The 16,914-nt window shown below is 41.9% G+C and overlaps 2 protein-coding genes across 3 annotated transcripts in view; both read left to right on the forward strand.

Moving 5' to 3' along the window:
* The window catches only part of MEGF11 (multiple EGF like domains 11), a 324,148-nt gene that overhangs the window by 75,578 nt on the left and 231,656 nt on the right, over positions 1 to 16,914 (forward strand). For both annotated transcript variants that reach the window (XM_075273141.1, XM_075273142.1), the window contains exons 3-4: positions 1,905 to 2,006; positions 3,542 to 3,642. In XM_075273141.1, the coding sequence (XP_075129242.1) occupies positions 1,905 to 2,006; positions 3,542 to 3,642 (203 nt within the window). The remainder of the gene's footprint in view (positions 1 to 1,904; positions 2,007 to 3,541; positions 3,643 to 16,914) is intronic.
* LOC142202847 (mitochondrial import receptor subunit TOM20 homolog) overlaps positions 1 to 16,914 on the forward strand; it is a 331,267-nt gene that overhangs the window by 10,003 nt on the left and 304,350 nt on the right. The window lies entirely within an intron of this gene.

Below are 16,914 nucleotides of genomic sequence, written 5' to 3' on the forward strand. Positions count from 1 at the left end.
CACATTTCTGAATGTCATCAGTCTCTCCTTGATGCTGAAAGAATGTCAAATATTGTACTACACAGAGAACAAAATGCTATAAAATCCAGGAAAAGACTTTCAAGAACTAAGATGTGGGGAGGTGAAAGCTAATCCTTGAGTGGGGCAGCATCAAAGCGGTCTGTGCGGAGTAGACGCAGTGCGCAGGGAGCGTTAGCTGCTTAGGTGGGGGTTGTTTATCGATGGAGGGTTTGGATATCAGAATTCTGCGACGCTATCAAGAACTTGGTTTGTGTACAGAGATGTGGTGTTTTATGTGCGCGCCCTCAAGTTCATCTGCTTATGCATTTCATGCTGATGTGACATACCGTTATATGGTAGCGGATTATTTTACCTATTCTAAATAATCTAAATCTTATCTGACAAAGGTAGAAACAGGTGTGACTGCAAAAGTTACTTTTTGCATAAGCAACAAGGACAATAGATAACAGAAGGAATATTTGTCCTTTCCATCCTGGACATGTTTTGCAGTCTTAGACAGCCTTGACATGTTTGTGAAGTTTACCCATTGGAAAGGTACATTAGGTTGTAAGAAGGTCAACTCTGTTTATGGCCCGTGACCATACAACGGGCCCCATTCAAATATGGAGCAGCAAAGAGGCAGACACAGTAATAACGTTGATCTTAACTTTATTGCAGTAGAGGCACATTGCTTGGATGTTCTCACACAGCATTGGTTACAGTCTTGTATAAAGGGAATATGGCATCTTGGGTAATTCTCATGGTCTATTGCTTACAGTCTGAACAGGCTCAAAGTGTAACATACAACAACTGAACATGTTGGGACAAATTGGAATGGGACACCCCCAGTGTCTGATCACAAACTGCAGTATATACCAGGGCATAGCTTGGCCCACAGTACAGACACTGTTCAGGAAGCTGTCCAGAGCTGCTCCTAGTAATCCAGGGATACCACCAGTTATGGGTTTCATGGACAAGACTTTACCAAGAAAGGATGCAGCCTGGTGCAGGTCAAAACAATTAGGACAGTGATTTACCACATAACATTATCAACTGGATCTCAGGATCACTATCTCTAGAGTGGCTATCTGGCTGGACCAATATCCACGTTTATGGATTTTATATTGCTATTATACAGTTACTATTATACTGTTTAACTCAATTGAAATGTTACATTTAGGCCCACCAGTCATCAATCCAGGCAATGTTTGTTGGGTCTATCAAGCACCATAGGTTTATGACATATTGTGTCATCTCTGTGGTTATATTCACATCTGCATTTGGGTTTCCATTTAGGGAGTCAGCTTGGGGACCCCCGAACGGAAACCTAATCCGCATAAAAAAAGCAGTTACCTAAGGAAACCCACGGACCCCAAAGACTATAATGTGTTTCCACTTGGTTTCCGCACAAAAAATGTGGAGAGGAAAGTACTGCTTGCTGGACTTTTTTCTCGGCATATTTCATGCGAATAGCGGAACAAAATGGCCCTAACACACGTGAACCGGGCCTTAGGTTCCTGCGAGGGTACATAATGACCAACAGAGAAGAGCAGCAGTAAGAAGAAGAAGTCAATGGCTGGTAAAACATAAAGTTAAAAATAGATATGAGTTAATATTATCTGCGATAGGTCTGAACAACACTTGAGTGGAAGTGCCAGAAATAGTTGCTCCGTATGCCCCTTCTTCAGTCACTCTGCTAATAGTTATTGGAAGATTACAGTGACATTCACTTGAGATTGTGGTGGCAGGCGAAGCGGCACATATTTTAAGTGTAATTAAGACCATCTTATTTTTGTGAGCATTTCCCTTTTGATGAGATTACAGCATTCTCTATTGCTGATCTACACGAAAATCTTTCCAAGTTTCAAGAAGCCATTAACCTTTCCTCTTCTTCTCTCTTCCAGCTATGCTGTTACGGTGCAGGAATCTTACGCTCACCCATTTGATCAGATTTATTACACTCGCTGCACAGACATCCTCAACTGGTTCAAATGCACAAGACACAGGTAGGTTGTCGCCAGCAGCACCCTTCAGATTACATTGTACAGTGCATGGGGGCGATGGCAAGGTTATACTGGGTATCTCCCTTCCTGTGCCTCCAGCTCTATGACAATTCTGGAGATTTATTTCCAACCAACTGGTAACACCTAGTTTATTCATATCCTTCTCAGAGGAATAACATAAGATCATCTCAATGCACAGTTCTATAAATCAGGCATAAAGGAGAGCTGATATGTACCAATAATAAAAAAAATAAAAAAAAATCACCCACACCTTTGCAATACCAGCATGAAAACATTGACAAAAGGCTGAATGATCCATTGGGAGTGATTTACGAAGACCAAAGTATTGAACATCGGGACAGGGAAAAAATGTGCCTTATTTATAAAAAGGTGCACGTCTTCTTATATAAGGTACATACTCCGGCAGGGCTGTGCTTCTCGACTGAAATCTATGCCAACTCATTGGCAGATTTCAGGCATCATTTACCCCAGTAAACTGGCCTAAATGAAGATAAATCTGGCGCCCCTCACCATGCATAATAAATCTGCATGGTACAGCTAAGAATAAGATTTCTCTATCCAGGTAATAGTTGTCCAGCTTTGATGAACCTGTGCCCACAATACCTTGTTCTATGGGGCTATGATGAGTCCTTACGATTTAGTCCATGTGCTTAAAGTCTTGCCATGCTGTGAATTTACAAATGCTTATTTGCAATATACAAGAAAATGTCAGATCAGCCATTTCTGAGATATTGCAACCATCCTGTCTGGCACCACCAATTATTCCTCTGTCAAATTTGCTGTCAAATTTACAGACCACATTTTCTCTTTGGCCTATGGTAGATACCCTACTGTCTGGATTAAAGAGCTTTTACAGGAATATGATATTGATGACCTATCTTTATTGCTCGGTATGCAGTGAAGAGGGCACAGCGTTTATCCGAAACAGGTGATATACATGGGTGTCACATGTCAGACTTACAGCAATCTTAAAGATAAGTCATCAACATCATAGTCCTGTAAAAACCCCTTTAATTGAAGCACATATAAGGGCAAGGATAAGCAGAAAGTATACAAACTGTATATTGTTATAGTCAATGGGAGTCTGTCACCAGAAACTAGAATATTAACCCAGCCTTGAAGATATATGGGTTAGGGGCTCCTGAATCAAATACTGTTTTCCCCCTGTGGATCGATACCTTTATTGCCAAGTTATTGATGTTTTGCTTAATTTGCAAATGAGTTATTTGGTGCAATGAGGGCGTTCATGGACAATTCTCTGGAGCAATGTCAACACCCTTGTTGTTTCTATAAACTCATTTGCATATTGACAAAAATGACAACTTCTCAGCAATGGAGGCATTGATGCACAAGGGGAATACACTGGTTTATGTGCTTCTACCCAACCATATGCAGTTTTGGGTTAATATTCTCCCTTTAAGATGTGTATATATAGAAGCCTGCCATTACTTTTGTACATTCTTCTGTGCTTGTTAAGCTGCCTCGTATAGTCCTGATTTATCCCATTTTTTGCACAGGATAAGTTACAAGACAGCCTACCGACGTGGCCTAAGAACCATGTACAGAAGGAGGTCACAGTGTTGCCCAGGATACTATGAAAGTGGAGATTTCTGTGTCCGTACGTATCGCTCTACATGTGTCCATACTTTTCTATGAATTTTAATACAGAAATCACTGGTTTTCTACTATATTATTCATATAATGGTTCTCTGTAGCATTTCTGCTCTGCCAACCTCCAGTAGTTTGTACTCCCATATATAACGCAGCAAGATGAGAATATTGCTGCCTTGCATCTGTGTATCGGCATCACAATCTGCTCTGCTTTTGCCATTACAATTCTGCGTAGAAATTGTGTAGCAATAAAGTTGTTTTTTTTTTATTTCTTTTTAATTTTGTATAATATATTGAGGCTCTAGTCTCTGAATGCTGTATATAAAACCAATTATATCAGGCCACTGGTACTTTTGTCACAATGTGCGGTTTAGTTCAATCATACCTTATAATGACGACCATGAATTGTATAATGGATCCCCAAAGTATACAGGCTGTTCAGTTCTGTAGTGATGACTTAGCTTTAGAGCTGTTATCTGTATTACTACGTATGTATGGAGGTTATCTGTATTACTACATATATATAGAGGATATATAAGCTTGTGGCAGTGTGCCACCCTTTAAATGTATGGTTAGGTTGGCTACGGCTACTTCTTGTCTTGTCCTCATTGCACTTCAAGCAGTTTTCCTGCGGAGCGAATTAGAAAAATGACACATTGCAGATAGAGCGCTGTCGGCAGTGTACCGCAGGGCACAGACTACGTGTTAATAGTAATTTCCAGGGTTCCAGACTCACTTATAAAAGTAACGGCTTATTAAATAACATACGTGCTATGGCACATGGATTTTATTACTTCCCTAGTACTCCTCACAAATGGGTTCTTAAATGATTGAAGAGAGATTGGCCTTTACTTGTTGACCAATAGAAGTCTGTTCCGCTAGCTAGGTTTTGTTCACGTGGCTGCAACAGTGATGTCAGGTCTACAGCTTATCATGAGCCTCGGAAGTCATGTCATTGCCTTCAGCATTCTGGATCTATCAATGTGCTGTCAATAAAACATGACTGCTGAGATGGCGATTGGCTGCGGCGGTCATGTGCTATTGACCTGATCCCAACAACTGGGAAAAGAGAACTTGGCCAATGAAACAGAAGAGCTGAAACAAGAACCTCATGCACTGGCTCTTTAATGAATGAACTTTACTTCCCTTAAGGCCAAGGCCCCACATAGTGAAGAACGCAGCAAAAACATATTGCATTTTTTTCCCACAACGCTTTTCATTGAGTCTTTGCTGTTTTCTTTTCTTGGCATTTTTCTTCTCTTATTACAAGTATAGGAAAAATGTGTAAGATTTTGAAGATAAACTTTATATGCTGTGTTTTTCTGCAATGTGTGAATGATATTACCGTATTTTCCGGACTATAAGGCGCACATAAAAACCTACGATTTCATCAGAAATCGTAAGTGCGGCTTATAGTCCGGTGCGGCTTATATATGGATGGAAGCGGCGGCAAAGTCTGCGTGCCGCTTCCATACATACATAAAAGGCACCGTAAGGGTGCATTCACACTACGGAACGCCGGCGTGTATCACAGCAGTACACGCCGGCGTTACAGCAGGGCTGCCGGACACTTCCTATTCATGTCTATGGGAGCCGGCATGCGAGCGCTCCCCATAGAAATGAATGGACAGACACTTCCCATTCATTTCTATGGGAGCCGGCATGTGAGCGCTCCCCATAGAAATGAATGGAAAAAAGCAGTCCATTCATTTCTATGGGGAGCGCTCGCATGCCGGCTCCCATAGAAATGAATGGGAAGTGTCCGGCAGCCCTGCTGTCACGCTGAAACAGAATGTGAAACTTACCGAGCGGTGCAGGGTGGGCGGGCATTCAGGCCTCCTCTTCCTCCGATGTTCCGTCCTTCTCCTCCGGCGCTCGCTAATAATGGCCGGGGCGCATGCGCAATATCATAATGCTTCTACTACTGCGCATGCGCCCAGGCCATTATCAGCGAGCGGCGGAGGAGGAGGACGGAACATCGGAGGAAGAGGAGGCCTGAATGCCCGCCCACCCTGCACCGCTCGGTAAGTTTCACAACATTACGGTTGGGCTCTATCAGCATGATTTTGCTGATAGAGCCCCTCCTCGCCTGCCGAGCGCTTCCAATAGAAGCGGCTGGCACGCGGGGGGTTAAGCGGCCGCTGGCAAAGTCTGCCTGCCGCCGCTTTCAATAACATATAATGCGCACCGGACTGCGGCTTATAGTCCGGTGCGCCTTATATATGAACCGAGACGGACTATAAGGCGCTCATGGGCAATGCGGCTTATAGTCCAGTGCGCCTTATAGTCCGTAAAATACGGTAATGAAATCTTCACTTCACCTGTGATGTAAAATGCAGTCTTTTTTTTTCTGCAGCAGCAAAAAACACTACACTTCCACAACATGGGTCCTTAGCCTAAGAACGACTTATTAAGTAATACAATATGAATAGGACTTATTAAGATGATATGCTGATTCAGCAACTCTCAAACACTAAATTTACTGGGGCATATGCATCCAAATTTTCTAAGGGTAAGGCCACACGTGGTAAACTACATTGTGATTGTTTGCTATAGACAAATAAGGCCAGGGCCCAATGAGGCGTAAACGCCATGATAAACCTGCGGCAGAAATGCTGCGGGTAAAATCACAGTGTTTTACAGTCAGGGCAAAGTGGATGGGATTGTAGCGAATCTCATGCTCACTTTGCGGTAAAAACTGCTCTGTGGACACGCCGTGATTTCCAAAACTGGCGCGGTTTTGGAAATCGCAGCATGTCAATTATACCTGCGTAAACGCCAGCGGTTCCACCATAGGTATAATTGAAACAAAGTCCACAGAGGAAACTTCTGTGAACTTTCTGTCTAAAGTGATGCGTTGCCGCCACAATTTTTCCCGCAACGCTTTTTTTTTGTTGTTGTGGGACGTCTTGTGGGACCTTAGCCTTAGACAATTGAATAAATCTTTGAAGATAAGTCTTTGTTGCCATTGTCACAGCGCACCTTTCATGTTACCACAGCAGTACTTATCTACCATTCCCAGGATAGGTAATAGGTGTCCGATCACTGGGTCAGACTGCGTTGATCACAAGAAATGGGGATCCACGAATTCCGTGTGAATGAAGCAGTAGTGTGCATATGTGACCACGGTTCCAGTCAGTGAATAGAACTCACGCATGACCCTACTGCTTCATTAATAGGTAACATCTCCATTCTCATGATCATAAGGGGTTCCAGTGGTGGGATCTCCAGCGATCAGACACTTGTATTTAATCTCGCGAATAAGGAATAAGTGGTTTTAGTGGGAAAACCTTTTTCATAACATGAAAGCTGAGCTCTGTGTATTTGTTATGGGCAACAACAACAGGGCAAAAAGGCAGAAAAAAGGTTTAATTTAACTCCCCCCACAGAAAACTGGAGCAAAAAGTCAAACATTTTGGTGCAAATCAATTTTTGTGGAAAGATTTACAACTTTTGCCATTTGCCTTGCCCACTTTTGTACTTTGGCCTTCCTTAGCCCAATAAGCTTTACCGAATTCATGTCAGAAACTGGTGTATATTAAAGCTGATCTCTATATCAACTCCTACATTTAGGTTTCTTGCACACTATTTATTTAGAAGCTTGTACCTCTTATTAAACCAGGCACATCTCACCCTGGCACAGAAGAGATCTAGACTGGCATAGGATACGTTCCTCAGAGAATTTTTCTTTTAGACAGCTTTGATAACTGATGTCCATATCCATGAGGGCTGGCAACGTCGTGCCAAGGTCTGTTACATTTGGAAACATAGACAGGGTTCGTTGTATTTTCCTAACCGATCCAATTTTTTCCCCCATGGGATCAGCTATGTCAGAGGCCAGAGATTTCTCCTAGCCACTTGTCTCATCCAGTCACCACAGGGTTAACGTGTACATGTTGATGGAGGCATTGGCCATTTTAATTGTTGGCTGAAAGAGGAAGATTATTTTATGTTTCTGACTGGCAGAGATATCAGCGCCAATTGCCTTTTGCCTAATAGAATTTTTATTGATTGAAATCTATATTAGATATTGTGCAATGATGAGCTTGTGGTTAAGAAATTTTTTTTATTATGTCCATATTCAGGGATAACAACACATTAGCTGCACATTATGATAAAGGTTATAATAGCTTGGAACAGATTGTAGTTACAGGCTCTAGAATATACCGTGCTATAGATAACGGGGATTTATAAGTAGCAACACTTATGAGTGCGTACTAGCGCTTGCTTACACAGAGATCCCAGGGATCGCCATTCTTTTGATCGCTTTGAGTCTCAGTAGACAGAACTATATGTAACTGATACTATTCCCTATACACAAGACCGCAACAACAAGTGTATACTAGCACTATTGCTCCACTTAAACGGAGAACTCTGTTTGGTCATTGTGGGTGGGATCCAGTAGGCAGACCTGTAGCTAACAGATACTTATCACCTATCCACAAGACTGCAACAATGAGACTGCATACTAGTACTAGTACTAATGCACTATTCACATGGAGAAATCTGGGACCCCCATTCTTGTGATTTCTTGGGGATCCAGTAGACAGACCTGTAGCTAACAGAAACTTATCCCCAATCCATAGGGCCAGGAGAATGAGTATGCATAAGGCTGCCCCATTCACACAGACAACATAGAGATCACTGGGGATCCCAGTAGACAGATACGTATCTAAAGGTCCATTCACACGGAGGAATTTGGTGCTGAGTCTGGCGCGGAATCAGCGTGGAAAAATAGCCTCCCCATAGTTCTATGGGGAAGGCTTATTTTGGAAGCTGATTTCGAGGCAGATTCAACATCACCGCCAAAAAACTTTGTGAATGGACCCTAACAGACACTTATGCTCTCTCCATAAGACTATGAGAACGAGAGTGTACACTGTTGTCCCATTCACAGAGAACTTGGGGACCACCATTTTTGTGATTGCTCGGGTGTCCCAGTAGACAGACCCCTAGCTACCAGACACACACTTCCTATTCACAGGACCAAGAGACTTAGTATGCAGACTGCTGTTCCATGCACACAAAAAATTGGGACCCTGTTGACATACTGTTATCCTCTATCATTTGGATAGGGAGTAAGTTTTGTTCATGGGGAAACGCCTTTAAGGGAATATTCCAATTACCTTTAACTTTGTATCCTCAAATACAGAGCTTTGAATTGCCAAATGACATATTTGCTGTATCCTGTGACTATGTCATATGTATTTATGGTTGACATTCCTCTTTAAGTGGGTCTTAGAAGAGACAGAAGTCACAATATAATATTTCTAAGGTTAAAATGATCAATCTCTAAAGTCCTTCCATAGAGAGTACCAGCACTGCTGTCCCCAAAAGATGTATCAATAGGCAGTCCCATGTCTATGTTGTGACTTTGCTGGAGAGATCCTCCTACACCTAAGGTCTAATCTAGGGAGAGCCTTATATCACTACCATGCTTATCATAGGGTACAATACTAAAGCCTGGGGTTATAATTCTGCTGGCATTATTGGACGTGCTAAGATTCTCTCATTGTGCAAACTAATAAGCATGAATGTTTAAATAGCCTAATACATATTCATGGCTGCATTAATGTATTTTTAGACAGGCTCTATATTAAAGCTGTTACCGACGTAGCAGAACTGAGTGTATCAAAGCAGGAGTGCTGAGTTTGTCATCTGGCACAACACTTTGTGATATCTCTGACTTAAAACTTTGAATTATAACTATTATTTTTACTTTGCTTGGGAATACTTAAAAAATGCAGTGGTTTAAGGATGTCCGTAGCATGGAGAACTTGACAGCCACACTTAATCATACTGTTGAGGCGTTCCAGGCTATATGGTCATCTTGGGACACATACTGTATTTTGAATGGTCTCTGACTCCTTCCCCTTCCCTTCCTCCCCCATCCCCTCATTTCTACTCTCAGGTTTTTGTGATGTTTATACATTTCCAGTCTATTTGACATTATATGCATTGCTTCATGTTTTCTAGGTTTTCAACTCTTGTGTTGTATTGTATTTTACAAAAATCCTTTCAATAACATTACAGTTTAAAAAAAAAAAAAAAAAAATGCAGTGGTACTGTATGACCAAAGGCAACTCACGGACTCCGAGACTACTAAAACGTGGTAGGGGGTACACAATACTCCCCAAGTGCAGAGACTGGCCGATACCATATCCGACAACATGACTACTATGACTTGTCAGAGATTGCCTGAGACTTGTGTAGGAACAAGTTGTGTGTGAACAGGTGACCCATGCCCATTACTGTGACTTAAAGTGATTCAACAGCTTGCATCCAATGACAGGGGCTGTCCAAGACCTGAATGTAATTGATACTGATGACCTATGCACTGGATAGGTCATCAGTATCAGATCGGTCACAGTCCGACACCAAAACCCCATCCCAGTTATCAGTTTCCGCTGCCGAAAGCCATAGATTATGTATTCGGCTAAAAGCTCCTATTCAAGTGAATGGGAGAGGGCTGCAGTTACAGACACCATGGCTACAGAGTATGGCGATTCATACACTGTATACAGCTTTGAGTCTGCACAGTGTAGGGTTGATGCCTGAAACTGTAGCCCCACTCCCATTCACTTGAATAGGAGAAGTAGCATTGCTGTCACCATTTAACTTTGTTTTAATCTAAGATTGCTGCTCAGTGAGTATGTACACTTATGCAATTTTTCTATTTTTCTTATGTAAAAAGTGATGAATCAGCTTTATAAATAGCCTTTGGCAACGTCTCAAGAAGTTGATGCAAAGGAACCTTGCCTGGTTCCAAAGATATTTCTGCTGTTACTTTCAACTACCTATAGAAGTGTACTGTCGGGTGTGTTGTCCTCCACTGCCCAGTGATACCCACTTGAAAGTACTCTTGTACTTTGTGGTATTGACAAATGGCTGTCTCTACCACTCTGTATCAATGAAGGCCCACTTGACCCTACACTTCTATCTGTAGCTGAAAGTGACAGCCCCAAATATCTGGAAATGGCAGTAGCGATAGTCTACTCGTGTATAAAACTCAAAAAGTCATAAGACATGACCGCACCTCTTTAAGGTGGGACCCTACGTGGAAAAAAATGTGGCGTTTTACAGTCACAGCAAAGCGAATCTCATCCCCACTTTGCAGTAAAATACACGAAGCAGACATGCCACAATTTCCAAAACTGTTGCAGTTTTGTAAATCGCAGCATGTCAATTATACGAAACCGCTGATAATTTCCCTACAGATGCAACTGAAGCAGAAAGTCCGCAGAGGAAACTTCTACGAAATTTCTGCGCAAAGCGCTGCGGGAAGAACCGCAATGTGTTGCCGCTGCAAGTTTTTCCCGCAGAGCATTTTTCCCACAGCGTGATTTTGCTGCAGGACACTATGTGGTAGTCTTTAGGTTGTCTATACGTTTCAATAGAGCTGAGCTGCTTTATCCATGGACAGATGTGGTGCTGTTTTGGGAAGAAAGCAACTCCGAGTTACCCATAAGTTTATTCATTTTGATTAAATAAAACGTAAAATTGAAACATTGTAGAATGTATTGAATATTCTGTGGGTGTAATTTTAGTATGTATGAGGAAGATGAAAATCTCATAAGATGTTATTTATTGTTAGACAGTTTGATACTTTGAAATAATATTTGAATAAAGCGCACGGTACATTTTATAGTCGCTGCATTTAGATATCAATATTTAATACTGAACATTTTAGACTTTTTATTTAAAAAAACAGCATGTACACAAAATCCTTGGTTGCAGTCGTGTATTAGACGCACCACTACTGTCTGTGTATACTGTGATTGCTAGATGGAAAATGGCTCTATTAGTCCAGTATTCGGCTTATCAATATATCTAAAGTACATGCAGAAAAACATAAAACATATAAAAATTTAACATATCCAGCCATTATAGGAAGGCTCTATACTGGACTGTTAATTCAGCTTTGTGTAAGCTGTGTTTAGTTTGTTAGGGGGTAATATTGTGTACACAATGGGGCAGATTTACTAATAGTGTTTAAAAATTAGTGCAGAGTTAGAGTAAACAGTCTTAGGCTAAGGCCCCAAATTGCGGTAACGCAGCTTTTTTTGTTACACATTTTGTTGCGTTGAGCCAAAGCCAAGTATGGATACAAAAGGAATGGGAAATATATAGGAAGCTCTTATACTTCTCCCTTCTGCTCAATCCACTCCTGACTTTGGCCCAAAAAACCGTAGCAAAATCTACAACAAAAAAAGCTGCGGTTCTGCAATGTGGGACCTCAGCCTTAATAGGGCTAGTGCACACAGGGGGCGGTATGGCGCATTTTGGTCCTGATTGTAACGTAGCTCAAATAAATGGGCCTAGCCCGGAGGGTGCTGCCGCGAGGCGGACGCCAGTGCTGAATCAGCCGCGGAGTCCGCATGAAGAAAGGGCAGCTCGCTTCTTTTTTCTGTGAGCGGGAACATGCCGCTTACGGAAAAAATAAGCTAGATGTCTACATAGACCTCCATTGTGAGGGGGCAGATTATGACATGGATTTAGCACCAAAATCCGTCCCCTCTTGCCCCGTGTGTATGAGCTCCTTAGAGGGGTTGTCCAGCCTAAAATTTTATTTATTAATTATGTAGGAGGTGAAAAAAAAATAAAAATAAAACCATACTCACCTGTCCCTACCTGTGATGTCCCCATTTCCTTTCCTGAAGCTGCTGATTGGACTCAGCTGTCACGTGACCACTAAGGCCAATCACCGCCTTGCCGGAAGGGATCCGGAATGTCACAGCCGATGACAAATTCACGAACAAGAAGGCAGCAGACTGGATCAAACCGTCTTGGGAGAGCATCGGGGACATGTATGGTTTGGTTTTTTTTTTCACCTTTCATGGCCTAATTAGAACATATTATTTATCCTGGACAACCTCTTTAAAGTGCAGAAGATATATCAAGGTGTGTAATTTTGGTGCCTCAGCATGACAATGCCTTTAGGGTAGCATGCCTCTGTAAATCATTTTCCAATAATTTTTTCGAAATAGGTGTGAAGTCAGACTCCGAAAGAAGCCATAGATTTATATGTTTGCCATATTACAGATCTTTTGCGGTCCATATTTAAAGTTTTGGAAATGTGTCGTTTGGAATGGAGAATTGGTATTTCCATGCTATCAATGTATTATTACTACTTATTATTATACGTTATTATTATTAATGTACTACTTTCACAGACACATTTCTCATTTCACTGTATTAATGGAATCTTTTCCTACAGCCACATATAGGATTGAGCATTGCTAAGAAGTTTAATTAGTCTTGATCCGTAGTCTTTACAGTAATTGATGCCATTGAATTTTCCTTTCTATAAGCAAATAGCTAAGGTCAGTGTATCCAATTACAGGCTTTCTGATGTCCGTGATTTCAGTGTTTACATCAGGTTACGTTCTCATGTGGGTGTCACATTTATGCTGGTTTTTACTGCGGAGCAAGAACGTTCTGGGGTCTGTCAGGATTTGCCAGGTGTAATTAAAGGGCTTTTTCAGGCTTAATAATTGATGACCTATGCTTAGGACCCCTACACCCAGGTCTCGTAATAAGCAGCTGCTTGAAGAGACTGCAGCTGGGTGATTGCTACGTCCTCTTCACTAGTTACTAAGTACATATACATATGCATTGCAGCTGGCTTGGTGTGTGTATGTGTATATCTATATCTATATCTATATCTATATATATATATATATATATATATATATATATATATATATATATATATATAGCAGCTTAGCCCATGCACTTAAATGGGAATGGGCTGCAAACAGGAAGTGGGATTGATGAATGTGATATTGTGGTTCAGAAATCACCATTGCCATTTTAGGCTGAGGTACAAAATCAGCTTTTTTTGTTGCGGATTTTTCAGCGTTTTCAGCCAAAGCCAAGAATAGCTATAAAAGTAATGGGGAATATATAGTAAGTACTTAGACTTTTACCTTGTAAAAGGAAAAAAACCACAGCAAAATTTGCGATTAGACAAAATTGCATTTCTGCAGCGTGGGGCCTCAGCCTAAGCCTAAGGCCCCACAGGACGACCCAAAGCTATAAAGTGCTGCAGGAAAAACCACAGCGGCAACTCATCACGGTTCTTCCCACAGCAATTTAAACAGAAAGTTTGCAGAGTTTTCCTCCGCAAACTTTTTGTTACAGTAGTTATATCTATGGGGAAACCACCGGCATTTCTGTAGATATAATTGACATGCTGTGATTTCCAAAACCACACCAGTTTTGGAAATCGTGGCGTTTCTGCACCATGCTTTTTACCGCAAAATGGGCATGGTATTTGTAAGAATCCCATCCACTTTGCAGTTACTGTAAAACGCCGCGATTTTTCCTGCGGTGTTTCCGCCGTGGGCAAATCATGGCATTTCTGTGCCGGTCCCCGGATGTCCAGAATGTCGGCTCCCTTGGTTTTCAATTCATGACCTATCCTAAGGAAAGATCATCAAGTTAGTAAGTCCTGAAAAATCTCTGTAGACCTAAAATGCAACTTACTGCTTACGCTAGGTTCACACTAGCGTTCGGGTCTCTGTTCTCAGCTTTCCGTCTTCTGCTGGCAGAAGACGGAAAGCTGTCAGACCGGGTCCGGCCGTGAGTGGCGGTGAGCGTTTTATGCTCTCCACCGCGAAACCGTTTTTTTTAAAACCGGACAGAGAGTACTGCATGTCTGACTCTGTGTCCGATTTTAAAAAAACGGTTTCGCGGCAGACAGCATAAAACGCTCACTGCCGCTTACGGCTGGACATCTTTCAAACCCATTCAAATGAAAGGGTATGAAAGAGTCCTGCAGGTTTCCGTCTCCTGCCTCTGTTTTGTGCAGGAAACGGAAACCTGCAGAACAGAGACCGGGCGCAGATGTGAATGAGCCCTTATTTAAAAACTCTAAATCTAATGAGATTTAACAAGGCTCCCGCATACCATATGCCACTTACAATATTGGTGTCTTCTTACATAACCTTTGCGCTAAAGATAGATAGATAGAACATTAGATAAATGGATATAATCAGGATGTATAAAAAAAGATATCCAATATCTTCCTTACCAGAGTCCAGGAGGACCAATAGAATAGGCAGGGAAAAAAAAAGGATAAAATAAATAATTAATAATTACATTTTTCTAATATATATTAATACCTTTGTTTTATGGAAGCCCATAAAAATAGTGCTTGACTTTAATATTGTTTTGGCAATGGTTCAGTAGGGTTAGGTGCCAAAAAAGTGCTTATTGCTACAAAAAAAATCTCTCATAAAGCCAGATATACAGTCAGTATAAATTCTGTTATGCTTAGGCTCTGTTCTCATTAGTGTTATGCTAAGGCCCTACATAGCAGGCCGCAGCAAAAAAGCACTGTGGGAAAAAACGCTAGCGTTTCCGTAGGTTTAATGGGAATGCTGTGATTTCCAAAAACGCAATATGTACCCAAACATAACAGGTTTTTTTCTGCAATGTGTGAATGGGATTCTCTTTGCAGGGACTGTAAAGTGCTTCATTTGCACTACGTAGGGCTTCATCCATAGTTCAGCTTTCTGGCATTTTTGGTGTTAACAATGGTGCAGTCTATAGTGTTATCCTTAGGGTGCATTCACACTGAGTAAACGCTAGCTTATTCTGAACGTAAAACACGTTCAGAATAAGCGGCGTCTAAAGCAGCTCCATTCATTTCTATGGGAGCGGGGATACTAGCGCTCCCCATAGAAATGAATGGGCTGCTTCTTTCACTCCGTGCAGTCCCATTGAAGTGAATGGGGAGTGCCGGCGTATACGGCAAGCTCTGCTCATGCCGGAGCGTACACGCCGGCACTCCCCATTCACTTCAATGGGACTGCACGGAGTGAAAGAAGCAGCCCATTCATTTCTATGGGGAGCGCTCGTATCCCCGCTCCCATAGAAATGAATGGAGCTGCTTTAGACGCCGCTTATTCTGAACGTGTTTTACGTTCAGAATAAGCTAGCGTTTACTCAGTGTGAATGCACCCTTACCCTGGAAAATAACTGAACCTTGATGAACCTCACTATAGTCATAGCGGTCTCTAAGGATGTGCCAATAGTCACTTAAATAAGCGATCCAGCATCTGTCATGGCTCTATGTTAATGTGAACAGAGCTGTACTGGTATATTCAGAGATATTACAATGTGGTAATTTTACAGATAACATAAAATATATGTAGAGAGTGGCACATTATAAAGACTCTTAGGGGATTCTTTGGGCTTTTCCTTTTGTTGATCTATGTGCAGAAAATCTTTATTGTTCCAGCAAAGTGGATGAGATGTTATAAAATCTCTTTCACCTGTGAAAAAAAATCTGATCTCTGGTGTGGGTCTAAGACTAAGGCCCAATGTAGTGAACCACAGCAAAAAAAGCGCTATGGCATGACCCGTAGCTTCAATTATACCTATAGGGAAACCACGCGTTTCTATAGGTATAAATGACATGCTATGAGTTCCAAAACCATAATGGTTTTGGAAATTGCAGCGTGTTCGCTGTGCGTATTATTCTGCAATGTGTGAATGGGATTCGCTAGAATGCCATCCACTTTGCAGGGGTTGTAAAACGCTGTGTTTTCTGCCGCATCCAAACCACAGCATTTTACACCACATGGGGCTCCAGGTTCAAAGGGGCTTTGTGGGCCAGGGAGCATTATTCATACTGATAAACTAACCTGGTTAGGATGTAAGATTGGTGGGGGTCTGACTTGCAGATCCTGCCCTGATCAGCTGTTCCAGGCATCCTCTGGCAAAGGAATGTGTGCAAGGGTTCAAGCCACTGAAAGGTAGCAGGGCTGCAGTCCTCCTGCTCCACCTCTGTACAGTGAAAGGAGCCTTCGGCTGTCTCCTAAAAGCTGCCTGGAACAGCTGAAAGTGAGTTTAATTTTTTTTCTGTTTTTTTCACCTTTCCTGGGCCTCTACCTAACATGCTCTGGTGAAGACACCCCAGAGTATAATGTGGCGGCCATTTTAGTTTGGCCAAGATTAATCATGTTTTGTGCAGGAAACGGAAACCTGTATGAACGGAGACCGGGCGCAGATGTGAACGAGCCCTTATCCTGACAAAAACAGGTAGCCAGCGGTTTGCTGACTACTTTTAGGGTAACTCATCTGCCTCATAAAGTAACGTTAAGCTCCTATTAGCACCCCAGCTTTTCCTCACACTTCTCCCGATCACGTCCCTTCTTCTTATACTGTGTGTCACATTGTTAGAGATTTGCATGCATTCACAACATGGCTGAACTACCTGCTCCTTTCCCTTATTATCATCGCTCTGATTTGCATCTAATCTTTCCTTAAG

Source organism: Leptodactylus fuscus, chromosome 5, assembly GCF_031893055.1.
Source record: "Leptodactylus fuscus isolate aLepFus1 chromosome 5, aLepFus1.hap2, whole genome shotgun sequence".
In the NCBI taxonomy this organism is placed as follows: Eukaryota; Metazoa; Chordata; class Amphibia; order Anura; family Leptodactylidae; genus Leptodactylus; species Leptodactylus fuscus.